Source organism: Manihot esculenta, chromosome 16 (genome assembly GCF_001659605.2).
Source record: "Manihot esculenta cultivar AM560-2 chromosome 16, M.esculenta_v8, whole genome shotgun sequence".
Taxonomy (NCBI): Eukaryota; Viridiplantae; Streptophyta; class Magnoliopsida; order Malpighiales; family Euphorbiaceae; genus Manihot; species Manihot esculenta.
The window spans coordinates 14,722,403-14,744,979 of NC_035176.2; the positions used below are offsets into that span (position 1 = coordinate 14,722,403).

At 33.7% G+C, this 22,577-nt stretch overlaps 1 protein-coding gene across 2 annotated transcripts in view; it reads left to right on the forward strand.

Moving 5' to 3' along the window:
* Nucleotides 1-15,787, forward strand: part of LOC110603351 (protein FORGETTER 1) — a 58,412-nt gene extending 42,625 nt beyond the window's left edge. The window contains exons 18-32 of one of the 2 annotated variants that reach the window (XM_021741053.2): nt 541-638; nt 722-857; nt 1,043-1,149; nt 6,030-6,125; nt 6,255-6,342; nt 6,434-6,554; nt 6,761-6,860; nt 7,007-7,130; nt 7,193-7,270; nt 7,345-7,463; nt 12,986-13,039; nt 13,118-13,220; nt 14,256-14,384; nt 15,134-15,245; nt 15,430-15,787. In XM_021741053.2, the coding sequence (XP_021596745.1) occupies nt 541-638; nt 722-857; nt 1,043-1,149; nt 6,030-6,125; nt 6,255-6,342; nt 6,434-6,554; nt 6,761-6,860; nt 7,007-7,130; nt 7,193-7,270; nt 7,345-7,463; nt 12,986-13,039; nt 13,118-13,220; nt 14,256-14,384; nt 15,134-15,245; nt 15,430-15,461 (1,497 nt within the window). In that variant the 3' untranslated portion in view covers nt 15,462-15,787. Of the gene's footprint in view, nt 1-540; nt 639-721; nt 858-1,042; nt 1,150-6,029; nt 6,126-6,254; nt 6,343-6,433; nt 6,555-6,760; nt 6,861-7,006; nt 7,131-7,192; nt 7,271-7,344; nt 7,464-7,607; nt 11,224-12,985; nt 13,040-13,117; nt 13,221-14,255; nt 14,385-15,133; nt 15,246-15,429 lie in introns of those variants that run through there. The other variant, XM_043951643.1, reaches the window with a different exon arrangement.
* The last annotated feature ends 6,790 nt before the right edge of the window (nt 15,788-22,577 follow it).

Below are 22,577 nucleotides of genomic sequence, written 5' to 3' on the forward strand. Positions count from 1 at the left end.
GAATGAAAGAGAAAGAAAAGGAAAAGAAGTTTTTATTTTACTTCATTTTATTTGGAATTTTGGGTCTTCTTCCTTGTAATTTCATTTTGTTGTGCTATTTGCTCTTCAGTTATCTTATTTACAAGTTCTAGTTGTATACTTAAATTTCTGGTTTGCAATCTTTTAAATTGGCCCGTACACATGACTGGAATGTCAGAAATATAAGCTGTCTTTTATTAATTCTAATTGTTTAGCAAAGTTCCTGTCCTTTCCTTCTTTCAAATGAATTCAAAATCTAGACTAAATAATCAACCTTGCTTCGAAAATCTAATTTCCAAATAACTTGAGAGATAAGGGAACTGAGGAAACAAAGCTCGAATTTGATTTGGATGTGTTTTTCCTTGAATGTTATTGTTTACTTTCATATTTCTTTCTTCACTTTTGTAGATCTGTGCTCTAACATTTTTTTTGGTTAATGTGAAGGAAGGTATAGATAACACATGTTAAGCAATAGAGCATTGAATGCTATAGTTTTTGACCATGCAAATAATACTCTTGCAGCTTGGAGGCCCTGATAAAGTAGCAGAAATGACTGGGAGGAGAGGTATGCTTGTGAGGGCCTCCAATGGAAAAGGTGTAACTTATCAGGCACGGAACACGTGAGTTTCTTTGCTTTTCTCTCATTTTTTTTATGTAGTTTTATTTCTTTTATGAGTTTTGCTATTTTGTTATGTTGCGTTAGAAAGGATGTCACCATGGAAATGGTCAACATGCACGAGAAGCAGCTATTTATGGACGGTAAGAAATTGGTTGCTATCATTTCTGAGGCTGGATCAGCTGGTGTGTCTCTGCAGGCAGACAGAAGAGCAATCAATCAGGTATTCCTATTAATATATGAGAATTGAAAGAAAAAAGGATAGTATAGAATAGAATACCAGTTTCTGCAAAACCCAACATTATTGGTCAATCAAGATTTCTAAACCAGATTCAGCCTCATGCCAAATCTAGTTGGTTTTCTACCTCTCATTTTTCTCATTGTGCCACTTGGAATTTCTATCAACAGAAACGAAGAGTTCATTTGACATTAGAACTTCCATGGAGTGCTGATCGAGCAATTCAACAGTTCGGAAGAACTCATCGATCAAATCAAGCTTCTGCACCAGAATATAGGTAGGCTACACTATATATGTACAACTTGTCTGCACCCAAATTGTAGTCTGATTGAGTGATTAACTAATGGTTAGAGCACTTTGGCATAGGTTTTATTAATCTTGCGTATTTGCGAGATACTTTGATATTAGTGCATTCAGCCTGTCTGTGAGCAAATGACATGTGCATGTACACATGAACACATATACACCAGCATTCTAACATTTTATCACACTTTCATAATTTTGTCATTTATATTTGTCCAAACTGACTGTTGGATTTATTGCTCTTGATTTGTAGATCATGAATGCCAACTTCAATGCAACTGAATAAATAAAGATTCATAATCCTAATAGTTGATAGTTCAGGACTGAATTTTTTGTTTCCAAAATAATTCAGCCAAAATGTGGTATCACTTGTGTATATCTCTGATTGACATGAAATTTGGCATGTCAATTTTCGAAAATGTTAGTTCTACATAGAATAGCACATCCTATCAGTTTATCATGGAAAAATGTTACGGAAGTGAAACTGATAGAGTTAGGAATTAGAGACAGAAAAGAAATAAGGAAGAGATGATAGAATTGAATTGTATTAACAGCTCTTCAAAAGGCAGAATAAGCTTCAATAGGAGGAAATAACCCTCGGTTTCTACAGAATAAGCTTCAATAGGAGGAAATAACCCTCGGTTTCTACAGAATAAGCTTCAATAGGAGGAAATAACCCTCGGTTTCTACTCTTCCCAATTACAATAATGAGAAAAGACAAGAAAAATCTGGAATAACCAGCCAAGTACTATAGCCGAATTCTCAACAAAGTTTTTGTTGACCAACACAGAAGGTTCCTAATTAGGAGGATTTAAATCTTTTGGATCCAAAGTAGGATTGATTTAAGGGATTTTATTCTTATTGTAAATATTTCTAATTTAGAATAAATATTCAAATTTTGTAAAGATCAATTTAATTAGAATAGAATAAAAAATTCTTTCCAAAATTCATCATGTTTAGCCTTCCATGAATGTATCACGCATCACTGTGGTCCTTGGACGTGAGGAGGGACGTGAGGAGGGGTGCGTTGAATTTAACTTTTTTTAAAGATTTTTAGGGTTTAAATTTAACTTTTTTTAAAGATTTTTAAAACCCTAGATCTACTTTTTTGTTACTACCCTATTTAGCAACTTTTTTTCATCTCACAGCCGCCATTAGTAGGGTCGCTAAACTGTTGCTGGCCAGCCGTTCAGCTCCGACGCCGGAATCTGTGCCTTTCCCACGCGCCGGCACCTGTGACTTTTTCTGTGGTCTTTTTCGCCCAAATTTAACATGGAGGTTACTATTTCTTCGGGTTCTGTAATGGAATTATCGGTGACCATGCCTGTTGGCAATTCAGTTAAGGTAGGATGGTGGCCAATAGATTTTTTTAAGTGGGAGACAGAAAACAGGGTGGATTCTGGATTCTAAAGGAAGTTGTAGTTTATAAGCTACATGTCCAACCTTGGCAAGATGCGGAAATGGCTAAAATATCAGGCAGAAAGCTTGGGGATGACTTTATTATGAAGAGATGTTTGACGTGTGGGATGTAATTTGAGGAATACCAAATCTCCAATGTCAAAGTGGACATCTCGGCAATGTGCATTGGCTGTCTTAACCATCCGCTGCTAGGCTCGAGTAAGATTAAAGCGCAATTGTCTCAAAATTTAATTAAAGTGACCATATTAAAGAGTCGATCCACCTCGACAAGAATACACTCATATCCAACAGATTTATGCAAGCCTGTGATGAAATCCATGGAAATATCATCCCAAACAAAGGAATAGGTAATGGATGCAATAAGCCAGCGGGGGATGTAGCTGCATACTTATGTTGTTGACAGACAAGGCATTGAGCTACATAATTCTGAACAGACTTCATCATGCCCTTCCAATAGAAATTGGCAGCCAAATGTTTATACGTTCTATAGGCACCATAATGGCCAGCCGTTGCAATAGAATGGAATTCTGAAAGTAGCTTAGGAATATCAGGGTAAGTAGAGGGAAGGACTAACTTTCCTTTATAGAAGAGCTGCTCTTGAATAAGAGAGCAATGGGGATGAGACTGAGGATCTTTAGTCAAATCTGAAATAATTTGACTCAATTTGGGGTCTGCTACTACAGCTTCATCCAATCCTCATAAATCAATCCATTGTGGCATGGACAAAGTTATTGCATTCCATATCTTCAGTACACCGTTGAAAGCGCATCAGCAACCCGATTGGAAGCACCATGTTTATAGATGATGTCAAAATTGTAGCCAAGTAGTTTGGCAAGCCAATGTTGCTGCGCAGGTGTAGTAATAGGCTATTCTACTAAATGACACAAGCTTCTCTGATCAGAGTAGACAATAAATTTTCTGCCAATCAAGTAAGGACGCCAATATTGAATAGCGAGGACCAGCGCCGTAAGCTCCTTTTCATTTGTTGATTTCATCAATGCAACAAAGGAGAGTGCCTTGCTGTAGTAGGCAATGAGGTGTTTATCTTGCATGAGGATAGCTCCAAGGCCACGGCTGGCAGCATCACATTCCAGAGTGAATTGTTTGTTGAAATTGGGCATAGCAAGAAGGCAATGAAAGGTAGCATCATGGTTTTAAATCGCGGTCGTAGCCACGTTCGCCGTCGTGGTCGCGGGTAACAGCCGTAACGTAACCATAACGACTTCGCGCTACGCAAATTTTTTTAAAAAATTTGCAAAGTTCATAAATAAAATGATATTGATTAGATTTAATTTAGAACAATGTATACAAATGCATAATAAACATAAATGTATAAAATATAGATTATTTAGCTTAAGTTAAACATCATATAGTTTAAAATAAGAAAAATCAACATAATCTTTATAGATCGAGTAAACTAATAGCTCAAAGTACAATTTTAACTCAAAACTAACGCTTTAATCCACAAAAACTTACAAAAAAAATGAAAAAAAACAACAATTAAAAATTAAAATAGACAAAATTTTACCAACTTTTTAGAAGAAATAAGCTTGAAAATAGAGTAGTTTATAATGGATCTAAGTTTATACGAGAAATATGTAGGGAAAATTAAAATTTGAAAGAGAAAGGGCAGAGAAAACTTAAAAAATAGTCTTTGAAGCTGTTGAAAAGTGTAGAAACTAATGAAAATGAGAATAAGGAGCAAAAGATAAAGGATATAAAAGAATTTTAATTATTGGTAACGGCCGTTGCCGTTACTGTTACGTAACGGTTGGTAACGGCTGTTACCGTTACTGTTACGTAACGGTCGGTAACAGCCGTTACGCCTGCAAATCAGGAGGGGCCGTTGTATAACGGGATAACGGGTAACGGCCCCCCAAAACCCATTAAATAACGGGCTGTTACGTTACGTAACGGCCGTTATTTAAAACCATGTCTGAGAAACACAGTCAACAAATTCATCAATGAAGCTGTCAATCGATCCTTCCTGTCGGAGTGCGGCCAGCCGTTCAAAGGGATTGGCCAGGGAATCTCCACCATAATACTGAAGCAACTCTAGGGAAAAATATTCCCAAGACATATCCAGATAATGTTGGTATAACCAACACATCCAATGTAGTGTCGGACCTTCCATACAGACAAGAGCAAGAGATACCTTCATTACTGCCGGAGTATGGAATATTGGCCTACACGAGCCAACCACCCAATAGGGTCCTCTCCATTGAAAGTCGGCATTTCGACCTTTTTAACGGAAAGTTAGAGACCATCAGAAGTGGCTGTGGGTATGGATCTCTGATTCTCGGAAGTTTGTTCACTGGTTGGAGTACAAGAAAGGAGGTCACCGTCCCCCTTGACTGATTTCCCTTTAACTAGAGTGGTCAAGAGTCCTTCAAGAACCTCCAGTTTGCGCCCCTTCTGCAGTAATTCATCATGGAACCCTTGGACAACTTTATCATTCTTATCCTTATCAGTACGCAAATGACGTATCCCATCTTCAACAACCTGTAAATTCCTCTCTGTCACATCTACACGCGAATCCATTTGAGTATTGGGTATTCAATAAAAAAAGAAGGGCTGGCCAGGTAGGACTAATTTGATAGAGTTAGGAATTAGAGACAGAAAAGAAATAAGAGATGATAGAATTGTATTAACAGCTCTTCAAGAGGCAGAATAAGCTTCAATACAAGGAGGAAATAACCCTCAGTTTCTACTCTTCCCAATTACAATAACGGGAAAAGACAAGAAAAATCTGGAATAAACAGCCCAGCCCAGCCCAGCCCAGCTCAGCACTATAGCCTAATTCTCAACTAAGTTTTTAGATGAACACTGCATGCTTTCATCTCAACGGTTCTCTGGATAAATAGGGATGTGATAGAAAAGGGATGTGATAGAAATATTTTCTTATTGGTAAAAGGGATGTGATAGAAATATAGAAAGGTGATAAATAAAAATATTTGAACACAAGTTTCATGTTCCGAAGTTTAGCCAAGTTGAGGAATTTCCATCCTTCAACGAGAGCAAACCTAGTTTTTACTGTCACCTTTGACAAAATGTTCAAACTTATCCTTGAGTTAATGGGTTCCCTGACCAGTTCAAATCGGTGGCACCTGGTTTTAATATAGAGACTGTTTAACATGCGAGCAAAATTGATCTGTAATCCGGTTGCTAGTCACTGTGGTGTACTGTCTGTGGCACCCTGGTTTTTTCTTTTTTTCTTCCTTTCTTTTTTTTTGTCTTGTACACCAAACACCAAAAATGGTTATCAATGTTGTAATAATGCAACAGAAAAATGATTTTTTTTTTAAAAAATGTTTTGGTTAGAGAATATTTTCTACACAAGTAACTTTTTGTAAAACAAAGCTAAGCTTAAAGTAAGCATTCTGATTATATAATCAAATTTTTAACTAGTTGAATCTATCTTTTATGCTTTTGCAGGCTACTGTTTACAAACCTTGGTGGAGAACGCCGATTTGCTTCTATAGTTGCCAAGAGATTAGAATCTCTTGGGGCGTTAACACAGGGAGACCGAAGGTAAGCTGACTCTTTTGACTAGGCATTGCTGTTTGCATTAAGATTTGAGAATAGAATCTTAAAATTACTGTCAAGTGAGTTTGACCTTTGCTGGGTTATTCATCCCTCCAACTGTTAAATGAATTGCAGGGCTGGACCATCTTTGAGTGCTTATAACTATGATAGTGCTTATGGGAAAAAGGCTTTGATGGTGATGTATAGAGGAATAATGGAGCAGGTTTAAACATCTTTTCTATTACCTCCACATTGATATTACTGGAAAATGAAGTACTTGCTATTTGGGGGAGAACTAAATTTAGAGTTTTCAGGATACTCTACCTGTTGTGCCTCCTGGATGTTCGTCTGAAAAGCCAGAGACAGTTCAAGATTTTATCATCAAGGCAAAAGCTGCTCTTGTGGCTGTTGGAATAGTTAGAGATTCTGTTCTTGGTACTTTTTCTTTTTGTGGAATTTGGTTTTTTACTACTGTAGAGGCAAATCAATATGGTTTTTGTGCCATTTGTCTTGACTCTCTAGGCAGTGTTAAATAAGCTATTGATTTTACTTTTTCTTGACTACAACATGTGATGCAGGTTTTTTTTTAGTGAGAATATTTTTCATAAATGGTAGTTAACTTTCAAGTTCCCTTAATATAGGTAATGGAAAGTTATCTGGCCGCATAATTGATTCAGACATGCATGATGTTGGACGCTTCCTCAATCGGCTCTTAGGACTGCCACCTGAGATTCAAAATAGGTTTCTTCTTTGTTGATTAAGAGAGCAATGTTTTTGTTTAAGCAATAATTAGTTTGCTGTGCTAAATATCTTTATTGATGTGTATGTTGTTTGAGTTGTTGGTTACCATCTTACATCTTATTCAGAATGCATTTATCAATGTACAGGTTGTTTGAGTTATTCGTTAGCATCTTAGATCTTCTTATTCAGAATGCACGTATTGAAGGAAATCTGGATTCAGGAATAGTTGATATGAAAGCTAACATTATTGAATTACAAGGAACTCCAAAGGTATGTTCTCTCACTTTTCTTGTTGGATTCCATCTGTTTTATTGACTTTTATTCCTACACAGACTGTTCATGTTGATCAAATGTCTGGGGCATCAACAGTCCTGTTTACTTTTACCTTGGATCGTGGAATCACATGGGAGGTAAATGCCATTTCTATTTACTGATATTTGTTTCTTTCGAAATAACTAAATTTGTAAGTTCTCATTAATGGTAGTCTGCAAGTGCCATGCTTGAGGAGAAGCAAAAAGATGGGCTTGGATCTTCCAATGATGGATTCTATGAATCTAAGAGGGAATGGTTGGGAAGACGTCACTTTGTTTTAGCATTTGAAAGGTACTTTTTTTTCTCTCTTTTGATGTATTTTGTTTGCTAGTGCATATCACTCTTTATTATTATTATTCTTTAAAATTAGAAAGTTCTATGGCACAATTTTGACAGTGCCAACTGATATTTTACTGCCTTTATCAATCCGTGTAGTGCAAAGATGGACGAGTTCCAAAATGGAACTAACAAAGTAGAAGGGACAAGTTAGTTTGACTTCTTTGTTCAAGTTGCAAAAGATGCCAAATTTCTGCCACCTGCAGTTGGAAATTAGTAAATTGACTTTTGTACTACTAGGTTCAGAGAATTAAAATTCTGGAGGAAGCTTTCAAGCGTTTTCATGACTTTCTCCTACTAAGAAGGATAATTGACATGAATCAAGAGCTGGTTTCCAATGCTGATGATTTGGATTAAGATATTTATGAATTTTGTCACTGGAACATTTAAAAAATGAAGAATTTTGAGAGTGAATTTTTTATTTTATTCCAATTAAATTGATCTTTACAAAGTTTGAGTAAATATACACAAAGAATCAACCTAAATTAGAAATATTTACGATAAAAATAAAATCCATGTAATCAAGCCTAATTAGGATTTCAAAGATTTGAATCTCCTAATTAGGAATATTTACGATAAAAATAAAATCCATGTAATCTATGTTGGTCAACACTCCTCCTTAAGTTGGTACATAGATATCTCACGAGCCCAACTTGCAAACCAAAGTCACGTGCCCAACTTGCAAACCAAAGTCATATGCCAAACTTGCAAACCAAAGTCATATGCCCAACTTGCAAATCAAAGTCACATGCCCAACTTGCAAACCAAAGTGTGATAGGTCTTGTTGCTAAGCCCTTTGGTAAAGTTGGTGCATAAATATCTCACATGTCCAACTTGCAAACTAAAGTGTGATAGGTCTAGTTGCGAAACCCTTTGGTAAATATATCAGCTAGTTGTTCATCGGAAGTCACATAATCTAACCTCAAGACACCATTTATTAACTTCTCTTTAATAAAGTGTCGATCAATCTCTACGTACTTCGTTCGGTCATGTTGAACCGGATGGTGAGCTATATTGATGGCAGTTTTGTTGTCACAGTACAAGAGGAGTTTGTCCCTCTTCAATAGAAATTCCTCCAGCAATCTCTGCAGCTATAGGAATTCACAGATACCTTATGCCATCGCTCTATATTTTGCCTCAGCACCTAATCGAGCAACAATACTTTGCTTTTTGCTTCTCCAAGTGACAAGATTTCCTCCTACAAATGTACAATAACCACTACTATCGTCAAGGAATCCAGTTCAATCTGTATCTATGAATGCATGTATGTGAAGATGAAGATGACCGTGTTTAGAGAATAAGAGACCTTTTTCAAGAGCAAAATTCAAGTATCGCAAAATGCGAACCATCAACCTCTGATATCTTCCACTATCCACTGATTCACCAATCCCTGCTTGTAGGTTGTGATTGCTCTCAATGGAAGTTTCTGCTTATTTGCAACCTAACATATTAGTTTCTTTCAAAAAATTTAGAATGTATTTTCTCTGAGAAATAAAGATTCCCTTCTTTGATCTATTAACCTCGATTCCCAAGAAATACTGCACTTTTCTTAGATCTTTAATGTGGAACACTTGAGCCAAAGTTTTTTCAGCCGAATCATCTCTTCAGTGTCATCCCTTTCATTACTATGTCATCAACATAAATTATGAGAAGAGTAATTTTATCCTCGTGATGTCTGATAAATAGGGTATGGTCAATATTGCTCCTTTGATAGTTAAAGGAAATTATAGCTTTGCTGAATCGATCAAACGAAGCTCTGGGTGACTATTTCAATCTATACAAAGCGTTCTTTAGCCTGTATACCTTTCCTTGTGTTTTTTCATCTGCAAATCCAAGAGGAATTTTCATACACTTGCTCCTCCAAATTTTCGTGGAGGAATGCATTTTTCACATCAAATTGCTGCAGATTCTGGTAAAGGTTGACAGCGCAAGATAGCAATACTTTGATTGAGTTCATTTTAATAACAGGGGCAAATGTCTCGTGGTAATTCACTCCATAGGTTTGAGTGTATCCCTTGGCAACTTGTCTAGTCTTGAATCTTTTAATTGATCCATCCACTTTGTTTTTCGCAGTGAACACTCATTTGCAACCAACTGGTTTTTTTCCGGGTGGAAGAGATATTAACTCCCAGGTCTCATTTTTAGCCAAAACTTTCGTTTCTTCATTCATTGCTCTTTTCCGATTAGAATCTTTGAAAGCTTTTTTCCAATTTTGTAGAATAGACACAAAGGAAATAGATAAGGTAAAGACTCTATAGGATGGTGACAAAGAATCATAAGGGATAAAGTTAAAAATAGAGTGCTTTGTGCAAGACCCAACTCCTTTTCTTTGAGCAATTGGTTTATTTAGGTCAATGAGCTCAAGGTTTAAGGATGACTCACCAGATAGAGAAGAGGAAAATTCATAATACTGAGTAGGTTACACAATGGCTTTGTCCATTTCAAGAAAAATCACTATTTTTCTGTCAAAAATAGTGGGGAAAAAAAACTGTCATTGAAAAAAGAATTATTGTTCACCAACAAAAAAGGCACGAGTCCAAGCAGATCAGAGACGCGACTTGAAGACAAGTTTGCCAGAAAGAATCACAGCCGGAAAAAATCACCGCCAAAACGTCTCCCACGCCGAAAAAGACCAAGACCAAGTAGTGGCATGAGATGGTCGGAAAAGGTTTCAAAAACAGCGCCTGAGTGGACCGGACAGTGTAGCAGCATCGACAGTGTCTCAAACGCCGGAAAGGGCACGTGAGCCTAGCGCGCGTGGTTTTTCAGCGTCGGAGTTGGACGGCTGGCCGACGGCGGTCCGGTGATTCTCCAGGTGGTGGCGATGAGATGTGAAAAGGTCCCTAAATAGGGTAGTACCAAAAAGGTAGATGTAGGGTTTTAGAAACCCTAAAGAGAAAAAATTAAATTTAAATCCTAAAATCAGGAAAAAGTTTTTATACATAAAGAATTTTGAGAAGAATTTTTTATTTTATTTCAATTGAATTGATCTTTACTAGATTTGAGTATTTATACACAAAGAATCAATCTAAATTAGAAATATTTACCATAAAAATAAAATTTCTATAATCAAGCCTAGTTAGGATTTCAAATATTTGAAATCTCCAAATTATTGCCTTATATGTTTGTCAACAAAAAAAAAAAAAAAATCTTGTTTGCTTTCTCTCCAACAAGGTGAGAATGATATCAATGTCAAGAAGCTCTAAGAAAAATAAAATTATGGTTCAAAAATATTAGAGTTATAGTCCAGATTTTAAGAGTTTCTTAAGGAGATATACAGTACCATGTCCTCTTATGTCTATTCAAATGCATTTTTTTTTATCCAGTAAGGCACTAAGGCTTAAGTGATGCCTAGGGACTATCAATTGCGATTTTTATAATCTCACATCTAGGGACTTCTAATTGTGATTTGTGATGTTTATAATCTCCTGAGATAGATAAAAGCCCTACAAGTAGATCCATTTTTACAATCATGTCCTAAAAGTCACTTCTAAAATTGCTCATTTTTAATGCTATCTGTTAAGTCATAGGGTATCTTTCCATTAGTCAAAGGCAGCCTCTGTTAGTGGGAAAAATATTCTTTTGTTCATAAATGAAGTTCTAGAACTTCAAAAAAAATTTTTTTTTCTTTTTACAAAAGTTTTTCTGTATTTACACAAAAGGACCTTATGTAATTCATCAAATTTATTTAAAAATATAAGAAATTCAAACCATCAACAAATAAAAACTCTCCTATGAATTTTTTCTTAAACAATTTATCGAAATTCTAGTAATTTATCTAATTATATTGAATCTTCTATTTTTGCTTAACTTTCATCTTAAATTATTTGAAATATGGTGAATTTTAGATCATAATTTTTTTAGTTAGTGGATTATTTAAGATGTACAATGGACTTTATATTGGTGTTTGATGGATTCTTTTAGATTAGGATAACTTTTAATTTTCAAAAATCGACTGATATCTTGGTTCTTCAACTCATAGAAATTGGATATTCAACACAATTGAAAAGAAAACAGTGAAATGTTTTGATTTATTATTTGAACAATATATTTCATTTGAAAATTTTTAATTTCAAAAGGAAGTATAATTGAAAATTATATTGTTGTATGATTCTATAAGACTTCAAACTTTACTTGTTTGAATTTAAGAAGAAAATGAATAAAAGAAAGGAAAAGAAAATTGTAAAATGTAAAATGTAAAATGTTTAGATGTTTTAGGACTAAATTTTAATTAAATGCTTCTTTTGTGTAGACTAATGGAATTTTGCCTTGACTAACAGATACAACTAATGTTGGTCAATTCTAGAACAGTTGGGAGTTGATTGTAAAAAATTTGACTTTTAGGAACTAATTTTGAGAACTTGTCCATGTGTTGTTACCCAAAAACTCTTCTATTTTGCCCTTCCCTTTCTTACAGAAATCAGTTTTGAATCCTGCAAATGATCTCAAACTTCATCCTCTAAAATTTGTCTCACGCCGTATTTGAATTTCTACCCATTCTTAGCGTTTGAATGGACTCAAAGTCTCAAACCATTCTAGAAAAGAAAACTACAAGCTTTCTATTTGGCTGTAGAAACCTATCCATAGCTTTGCTAAAGTAAATACTACATTTTCATTGAGGTATGGAGATCCCAAATCAAAACTTTACTATACAAGTTTCTGTCCTTGTTAAACAAGGGAAAGACATATGTGCATCAATGTAACTTAGTTATTTTCGTAGGTTTAAACATACAAGTGTTTGGTTTTATAGCCCATTCTCTTTGTTAGAAGGCTATGCTTTTCTTCTTGATTTTGCTTTCTTGTTCCTTTTGCTTGCAACTATATCCCACATCAACACTGATCATGGCATCAGTGCAAGTTTACAGCAGCTGATCCTCTTGTGGTTTGTAATTAGTTTTTACTGAACATATGGTCAACTATTCTAATTTGTCATTATCAATCTTGCCCCAGATTAATCAAACCTTTAGTTTAGTCCCATTGCTCAATTATATGATTCTAATCAATATAAATTTGCTACATCCAATTTTCTCTAAATCGGGTGAAGAAAATATTCAGAAATTAGTGATGGGAAGATGTTTCAACAGAAAACAGATGGGAAGAATGTTGTCCATTTAGGTTTTTCTAATGTAGGAACAATGCTTTCTGCATTTCATGGTAGTGCATTGGTGCTAAAGCACCATGTTATATTTTGTACTTCCGAAGCGCACAGATTGAATTTTTTTTTTTTTTTTTTTTTTTTTTGTGCCGACTTAAATTAAGTTCACATTTTGGAAGTTAATTTCTGCAAGGGGCCTCTGTTTATTTGCCGTCTTTATATTACTAGATTTCTTCACGAGTTCTTTATTCTATTATGGATACATCCTTTCCATTTATTTTTTATTTGTTTGTCAATAAAATATTTAAATGTTACAGACCTTAGATGTTTATTCTGTTATTATTTCTAATCTTACATTTCTTAACTGTATATTTTGTTTCAGTCCTGCTTCTGGCATGTTTAAGATTGTGAGGCCTACAGTTGGAGAATCAGTAAGGTACCATATATAACTGGGCTTATCAAGTTTTTATTGGACCTATCTTATTTATTGATCCCTTATTTACCTTCTCTTTAGGGAAATGCCTTTGGCGGAGCTAAAAAACAAATATAGAAAATTATCTTCTCTTGAGAAAGCTCGAAGTGGTTGGGAAGATGAATATGAAGTTTCATCTAAACAGGTCTGTGGGTAATTATAAGTTTAGAGGTCACATTCCTTAAATTTCAATTTCTATAAAAGATTTCACTGGTGAATCTTTGAGATGATAAAAATCATTGAGATTAAAGTCCATTCAAATTTAGATAGTAAAACATGGTGATTATATTTTATTTTTTTCTTAATATCTTTTGTATGCTTAGTGTTCATTCCCACTCTTTCTATTTACTTTCTCATCTTTCCATAAAATATGTGAAAATAAAAGGAAAATATTTTCACCACTTGTTTCCCAGTCTCTCTACTTGCTGTTATTGAAGAATAACTTCCTTGAATATTCATTCTGAACAAAGATACAATTTACATACAAGTGTGTGAAACCTAAATAGGAATAAATCCTATAATTATGTTTAGGATTAAACAATCATGCACATAACTACATATTTGACTTTCTATTATACTCCCATTTAATTATATTTTGCCCCTTTTATACCCATAGACAAAAGAGAGAAGAGGAGAAAAATGGGTGTTTGGTTTGGTGACCCACTAAGCGTCTAACTTTCTTGTCAGCGGAAAACCAGCATTTAGGAGCATCGGTGTGGTATTATATTGTCCAGAGATTTTTATTAGTTCAAATAGCCCTAGCTAGCTCCCTGTGAGCTATCTTTAGTTGATGTTGCCGATTCTCTTAGGCACTTGAATATTTCCAGACTTGAATATTTCCCAACAGTTCTGGACCAAGATGGACTCTCTCGGCTTACTTAAACCTCAAGTTATTTTAAGAATTTCGAAAAATGAACTTTTACAGCAATACAAAATGAAATAATAAAGTGCTTTGTTGTAAATCGGCTTAATTACCCAAGGCGATATGGAATCATGTCAAACGTCTACTGATTTCACCAAAATTTTGTTTTATTAATTTGTTACTGTCATAGAGTCGAGGTTTAGTAATTTTATGAGAATTTAATACTCCCTCAATTTTATCAAATTACATGAGTGTATTTGGCTGATTATTCATTATCTTTTAAGTTGTCCTAACTGTTAATCTCAATTTCAACTGCAGTGCATGCATGGCCCCAATTGTAAACTTGGTAATTACTGTACTGTTGGCAGAAGACTACAGGAAGTGAATGTTTTAGGAGGGCTCATTGTTCCTATCTGGGGAACTATTGAGAAGGCCCTATCAAAGCAGGTAAAACGGGTTTGCTAGTCAGTCATCATTTTTTTTTTACATTTTATTTTTCTCTCTAATCATGCTTAAATTCAATCTTTTACATTTTTTTGGTAACATAGCAAGACTTTAAATGGTTTTTTCTTCATCTTCTTGAAAACCAAGAAAGTTCAATGGATATTTATTTGTTTTTAGAGATTGAGATTTTAAATGTAAATAACTTGGGTGTATTTTATTATTTTTTAAGGACAAGGAAATACTTCATCCTTTTTTCCCAAAAAAAAAAAGTAACTTAGAAAGAAAAATATATAGGAGAAAAAAATAGAAGAGGGTTAAGCAAATTGAAGAGAGTAGGTTACAAATATTAAAGCTACAAGTTTTTGTAAATTATCTAAAATCTAATACTTTAACTTAAATCCTCATGTAAACTATGATTTTACTGAGTCTAAATAAAATCTAACGGAAAAATGAACACCTAGTCTCGAATAGAATTGGGTATTTGACTAAATTAAGACAGTGAGGGACGTGATCCTAAAATTACATTTGCTGTAGCATGATCGAGGATGAAGACTATTTTTTCCTACTTCCTCAACCACTTTCACCTTTGCTACAGTTAATTAATTAATTTATTTATTTACTTATTGTACTAATGGAAAAGGATGCAATTATGGTAATGCAATTTTACATGTTAAAAATTGTATGAAAAGCTTACGTACAACTTTATGTATTATTGTTTGGTGGAAAAAACTAAAAAGTAACTGTCTTGACAGGCACGTCAAAGCCATAAGCGGCTTCGTGTTGTACGACTAGAAACAACAACAGATAACCAGCGCATAGTAGGTTTGCTTGTACCAAATTCAGCAGTGGAAACTGTCCTTCAAGGTATCTCTCTCCCTCCCTCACGCACAAACCTGTGCGTGACTGGATTGAAGTTTTAGCAATCAACTTTCTCGTTTTGTCGCATTGTGAAGAGGAAAAAACAAAAAGAAAAAGAAATTCTTGCCTGATCAGTTATGTTAAGGATTCTTAGTATAGGTCTAAAAATAGCTCTACATGATGGTTGCAGATCTAGCATGGGTTCAAGATATTGATGATTGAGATGATAGCCATTAGATTGATAGAAACTATGAGAAGTTGCAACTGTGCAGATACAAGCATGACCCTCATACGGAAAGAAGATTAAAAAAAAGGTGTTATTTTCTGCACCATATAATGAAGTTGTGCAGTCTCATTTTTTTGTTTTTCAGCTTCATTTTTTGTGGCTGCATTTTTGGGCATATGATTTTGTATATTCCCAACGTCTCTGCTGATTGCAGAAGCTGGGCTGTACTACTATTGTTCATAGCTCTTGAGCTAGTTTGTACAACTCATTGTAAAATTGAGTAAAAATTTTACTGTTAAAATGAAAAATTACTTACTGAACACCTAAGGTGCAAGTTGATGTTGACTGTATATATGTACATTTTGAGCTCAATCAGGTTGGTAATGCCTGGAAACTCAGCTGCACCTGATAAGCTATGTTATGTATATTTATACATTAGAGTGCATAAAATATATGAAAAGAAAAATGATAATACAAATTATAATTAATTTTTTATGATAATAAATGCATAATTGTATCTATGCTTACTATTTAATTTTAAAATAGATATTCATTTACTTGAAGGTATTACAATCACTTTACGAAAATGTTATTTGAAATTTCTGCACAAAATTACAACATTAACTTCAAATGGCTAAAGTAGTACTATAATATTGCAAAAATATGATGTCTTATTTTCATTCAAAGAAACACCATACGGTAAATTCTTAGTGTGTATAAATCATATATATTGATATTTTTTATTTTTTATTTTTTATATATTTTTTTATGCCACGTAAGCTCTTGGTGAAATATAGATTAAATCCATAATAAAACTAGAGCATAAATAAACTTATGTCATGTGGGACATATATGAAAAAAAAAAAAAACGTTAACTTATGTCGCCATACACATTCCTCCGAACTGAGAAAAATTGAATAAAATTATAACTAATCTTGAAAATATGGACTATTGTATCTATGATTACAAAGATTTTATTAAATCATCAAAATAGGTAAAAATTATGGCTCTTTTAAATATTTTAAAGATTAGTTAAATGATAAAACATAATAACAGTTAAATTTGAGTTGAATAATATAGAATTCACCTAAGAATTGTATCCATAACAGGAAAGCACTATTTTTTAGTGTAGCATCATTCAAATCCAATGAGTCAGGAGGGAGCGGCAAATTCTGGTGATTGAGATCACCCAATGAGGACATAATGAAAGAGGAAGATGAATAAAGCTGAAGCAAAATACAGAGAAAAGGAGAAAAATAAATTCCATCTTTGATGTTTGTTAATTTTTATGTGAAGAGAAGCAGCAGCAGCAGTAGCTCTCTCCATCTCAATATGATCTCAAAGTGAAAGAAAAGCTCTCTTCATAGATCTTTGATCGATCTCTCTGCTTTCCTTGAAATCCAAGTAGCAGAAGAAGAAAGAAAATCAAAGAAAAAGGAGGAGAGATGTTACCAACCTCGTCGAAACAACACAAACCTCCACTGCTCTACCTAGTTTCGTGCTCCCTCAATTTTCAAGATTCCTCTACCTCGATTTATTTTTTTTTTTAACCATTCTAATCTAATTTCTTTTTTTAATTGGATTCGAGTTCATATTCGACAAACTTTCTCGGTTATGGCTCGCAAATGTTGAATTTCACCTCTTTATGTCAACCAAGTCAAACTCGTGGAAACAAACCTTCAATGTTTTCTCTCCGGTCGTGCTATTTTTTAGGATAGCTAGGCCTCCCGTTGAGATTAGAAGAAAAAATGTTTATTTGGAATGAATAAAATATAGTATTATAAAATAAATATAAAAAATAAAATAAAATAATACAACACAATATTTACATGGTTGGATAAAAGTCTATATTTATGGGAGAAGGGGGCAAAATTCACTAATAAAATGAGAGGATTACAAAACAAATGTAGAGAATAGCACTTAAATAATTTATCCAAACCCACAATTTTTTCTCTCGTCCAACAAAATCTCACATAATTTTCTCTCACACAATGTACTTTGAATTACACGCTATAAACAATATATATATATGAAAAGAGGAGGTGGACCAAGTTGGCTCCTGTCTCTTTAAATTTCCTTCACAATGAGTTTGCATGCTCGAGAAGTGGTTGCATGGCAAGTACATGGATGGGCTCTCTTCAAGACAATAACTAAGTACAAATTCAAAATCCCAAGTACGTGAGTGGTACTGAATTTTATGAGAGCTAATGAATTCAAGGCATGTTTACAAATCTCCACCTTGACTTGAATTTTTCGTAATTCAAAATTTGTAAAATTTTCTCCACCTTCTCCACTATGCCCCTTAGGTCTTAACTCTGATAAATACTAATTAAGTTCAAGCAATGCTTGAACTTACTAATAGTGAGAGGTTTAGTCAACATATCAGCTGGATTATCTATAATATTAATTTTCTTAACTAAAATATTATCCTAATTGATAATATCAAGAACAAAATGGTACTTTACATCAATGTATTTCATCCTCTCATGAAACATTTAATCCTTTGTCTAATGAATAACACTTTGGCTATCACAATAGACGACAGTCATCTATTGGCTTTTACTGAGCTCACCAAATAAATCTCTTAACCAAATAGCTTCCTTTATAGCCTCAGCTACTGCCATATACTCTGCTTTAGTAGTTGATAATGCAACTATAGACTGTAACGTAGCTTTTCAGCTAATAGCAGTATTACCAAGAGTGAACATGTGACCTATAATGGATCTTCTTTTATCCAAATCACTTGCATAATCTGAATCAACATAACCAACCACATTGCTCTTGCTCCTTCTAAACTGTAAATAATAATTAGCAGTGCCTCGCAAATATCTCAAAATTTATTTCACTGCTTGCCAATCTTGTTTTCCTAGATTAGATATGAATCTGCTAACTACACTAACTGCATATGAAATGTCAGAGCGAGTACAAACCATAGCATACATAATACTACCAACAGCACTGGAGTAAGGAACATGTGACATATATTCAATATTTTTTAAGGTGATAAAGCAGTTGATAATCTAAAATGAGCACTAAGTGGAGTACTTATAGGTTTCGCATTTTTCATAAATGCTCCAAGGCTTTCTTAATGCAACTCTTCTAAGTTAGACATAATATACTTGTAGTTATGTTTCTCTTAATCTCCATACCCAAAATTTTCTTGGCTGCTCCCAAATTCTTCATTTCAAATTCACTACTCAACTCATTCTTTAATCTGTTGATCTCAAACATATTCTTAGCAGCAATGAGCATATCATCAACATACAACAATAAATAAATGAATGAGTCATCGACAAGTTTTCTAAAGTATACATAACTGTCAAATTGGCTCCTTGAATAGCCATGTCAAACCATAAAAGAGTCAAATCATTTATACCATGATTGAGGAGATTGTTTCAAACCATATAGAGACTTCTTCAGCAAACAAACATGGTCTTCTTTTCCTTCAACTTCAAAACCCTCAGGTTATTGCATATAAATCTTCTCCTTGAGCTTACCATGCAGGAAGGTAGTTTTAACATCCGGTTACTCTAGCTCTAAATCATATATGGCAACTAATGCAAGCAAAATACGGATATAGCTATGTTTAACAACATGTGAGAAAATATCATTGAAGTCAATTCTACGAACCTGACTATAGCCCTTTGCAACCAATTGTGCCTTGTATCTAGCATCTGCAATACCTGAATGCCCTCTTTCTTCTTGAAAACCCATTTGCATCTAATAATCTTCTTATTTTATGTTAGGTTGACTAATTCCCAATTCTTGTTCTTGTAGAGAGGTTCCATCTGCCCTTGAATGGAAACTAACCATCTAGCTAAATTATCACAAGAGATTACCTCTGAATATGAGGAAGGTTCACCACCAGCTTCTGTTTCTTATGCTATTGACATTATAAGAGGAATATAATAATGTATCAAGCAAACTACTAGGGACTTTCCTCTGTGTTATGGGCCTTAGACCCTCTTCTTGTAGTGATGTTTCTAACTGAATAGGAGAAGACAATTGAACTGGGCCTTCTTGTGAAGAATCATCATGTGTAGGTGTAGACTCCACCTCAAACTCCACCGTATTTACTGGATCCGTTGGACTCATGCTTGGCTCCAGAACTGAATCTTTTGAACTTGAATCTAGTGAAGCTAGCGATTCCTTAAGCATCTCATATTTATTAATATGAAATCTCTATTGATCATTGACTTTGGCGGATCATGATCTGGAAGCCATACTTTATATCTCTTGACATCATATGGATAACCAATGAAAATAATTTTTATGGATCTAGGTTTTAATTTTCCACTATTGGTATGAACATAAGCAGGACAACCAAATACTCTCAAATTAGAATAACCAGGTGTAAGGAAATCTAAAGATCACTGCAACCCAAAACTACGCAGCAGAAAAAGATCTTTATTTTCCTTTCAAGATCTGAGTGCTTCGTTTAATATGAAAGGAAGGATAAAGAGACTAACATTTTAGACTTGATGAAAAGAAATTGTTCCGGACTGATGGTGCTGCTTCTGAAACAAACACTCTCAATGGTATCTACACGAACGTTTCCGTTTGGAGTACTAGCTATTTCAACGGATGGATTAGCTATGTGCTCTAAATCTGCAACCCAGAAAAACGATTACCAAAAAAAAAAAAAATCTTTCTCACATAATTCAAAGAAGGAACGTTTTCGTTTGGAGTACTAGCTATTTCAACGGATGGATTAGCTATGTGCTCTAAATCTGCAACCCAGAAAAACGATTACCAAAAAAAAAAAATCTTTCTCACATAATTCAAAGAAGGTGTTTTATATTCACTCATTTTCTCTCAATCTTTTTGTTTTCCCACACTTCTTTTCATAAAAGAGTTGTGTACATAATCAAGTATCGCAAATACTAATATATTTATGTGATAAGTCATTTTCAAAAAAAAAAAAGAAAATATTTGTAACAGTTACAAATAGGCTGCAGATCTTGTAAATATTATTATATAATAATAATAATAAAATATTAATAATAATAACATCTTTATTAATATTATTATTAATGATACTAATGGGCTTTTAGCTCATTAATATGACATAACACATCAATGACGTTCTTTTGTGTGTGATCCAATAGGCTCATATTAGTTGGCAATAGGCCCAGTCCAACAAGGCCCATAAATCATAAGCGGCCTTTAGCAAGAAGTTATGACTACCCAATTAATATGAGAATCGATAGTCCAATAAAACCTAATAAACAGAACATGTATTAATCCCTTTGTCACACGATATCTAGTTTGAACATAAGTCATAGTCAATGTCAAACTTATAATGTTCAAACTTATGATTTCTCGATCTCTAAGTAGACTGATAAAACCAAATGATATTGATCACATTATCAATTCATTTGAGCACGGCCATGCATTATCTCTCTCAAAGAGAGGTCAAATTCTATCTTGATTGTTCAATATCCTCTACATAATTTCTATTATGCTCAATCATAACCTTTATGATTATCCGATTAAAGATAATGTTTGGTTATGTCAAAACATAACAATTCTTATGCTGGAAACTATGACAATCTCAAGTCAAAGGACTAAAACATAACTGTCTTGAGATTCACTTATGACAATAACTCATGTAGTAATCTCAATGTGGATCCATCCAATACTTTGTTATCTAACAAGTATATAGGATTATTAATTTATATCAACATACACATAATCATCTCATGATTATCAATCAATAATCATACTAGTCATATTTTATTATTATCGTCATAATAATAAGTAACCAACGATATTAATCATTATTATGTGACATGCAAATAAATAATAATGATAATAAACTTCTTTTATTAATAAACAAAATGACATACAAAAAAGTCTAAGATAATGGCCTAGGGCCAATACACTAACACTAGGAGGGTTAATAGACCATATCCATTTAGCAGTCTTTAACTTAATAGCATTGGATGGAAAACGATTCACCAAATAGCAGACTGTAGAAGCTACTTTTGCCCACAAATCTTGAGACAAGCCAGAATTAGACAACATGCAACGAACCTTTTCTCACAAAGTTTTGTTCATGCACTCTACAACACTGACAGGCTGTATGTTGCGTGATATCTATAAGTATATGGAATCCTCTCAAGTAATAAAGAGGGAGGAGAGTATCGTATCCACAAGAACTGAAAATTAAGTACTAAAATATTTATAAATCTAATTATTATTTATACTACCAATTATGAAGAACGATTATAAACTTAAAATAAAATAAGAAAATAAAACTAAAAACTCCACAAGGTAGAATTCATAAAACAATTAATATTAAGTACTAGGGTACCTTGATTTCACCTGAACCAGATTCAATTAATTCATTTAGTTAATAATCCAATTTTAATTACCAAATCTAGAGCAAATAATCCTAACGTAATTGACCCTGTCTCCTGAGTAAGACCAAACCAATTAATTAAAGATTATCACCTATCTCCCAATAATCTGATAATTCTCTAATTAATTTTACAAACACTGATTATTTTGTCTAAGGCTCCACAGGTCAAATCTTCATTCCCAATTCAATTAATATTCTTATGATACTCAATTCCCAATTCAGTCCTAAAATATTCCCTTTCAGTATTAATTTTAGGATAAAATCATTCAAGTATTCCGTAGGTACTCAAAAGCATTAATATCAAGAATTGAATGATAGATTGGTAAAGAAAATCAATTCAAATAAATTAAAGATAATAAATAATCCAAACTACATCAAGTCTCCTAATAAAGGAATTTAGTTGCTCATATTCAAGAATTCAACAATAAACTCTTTTGAGAAATTATCTAAAATGATCCTAGAATAATTGTGAACAATAAACCAAAAGAATAAGAGGAGAAAGAAAAACTCTAGATAAATTTCTCCTTCTTAATCTTCCAAATCTTCCTCCTTGAATTCTTCGTGATTTCTGCCATGTATATGTATTCAAAAGTGGGCAAAAAGTCCTTTAGTATCTCAATTATGATATATTTATACCCTCATGAGATTCTTAATTTGTGGCCCTAGTGGAAAATACAGAGAATTTGGACTTCTGGCAAAAATACGGGGTGGAGCGTGTACAAAATAGAAAAATACAGAGTAGACCATG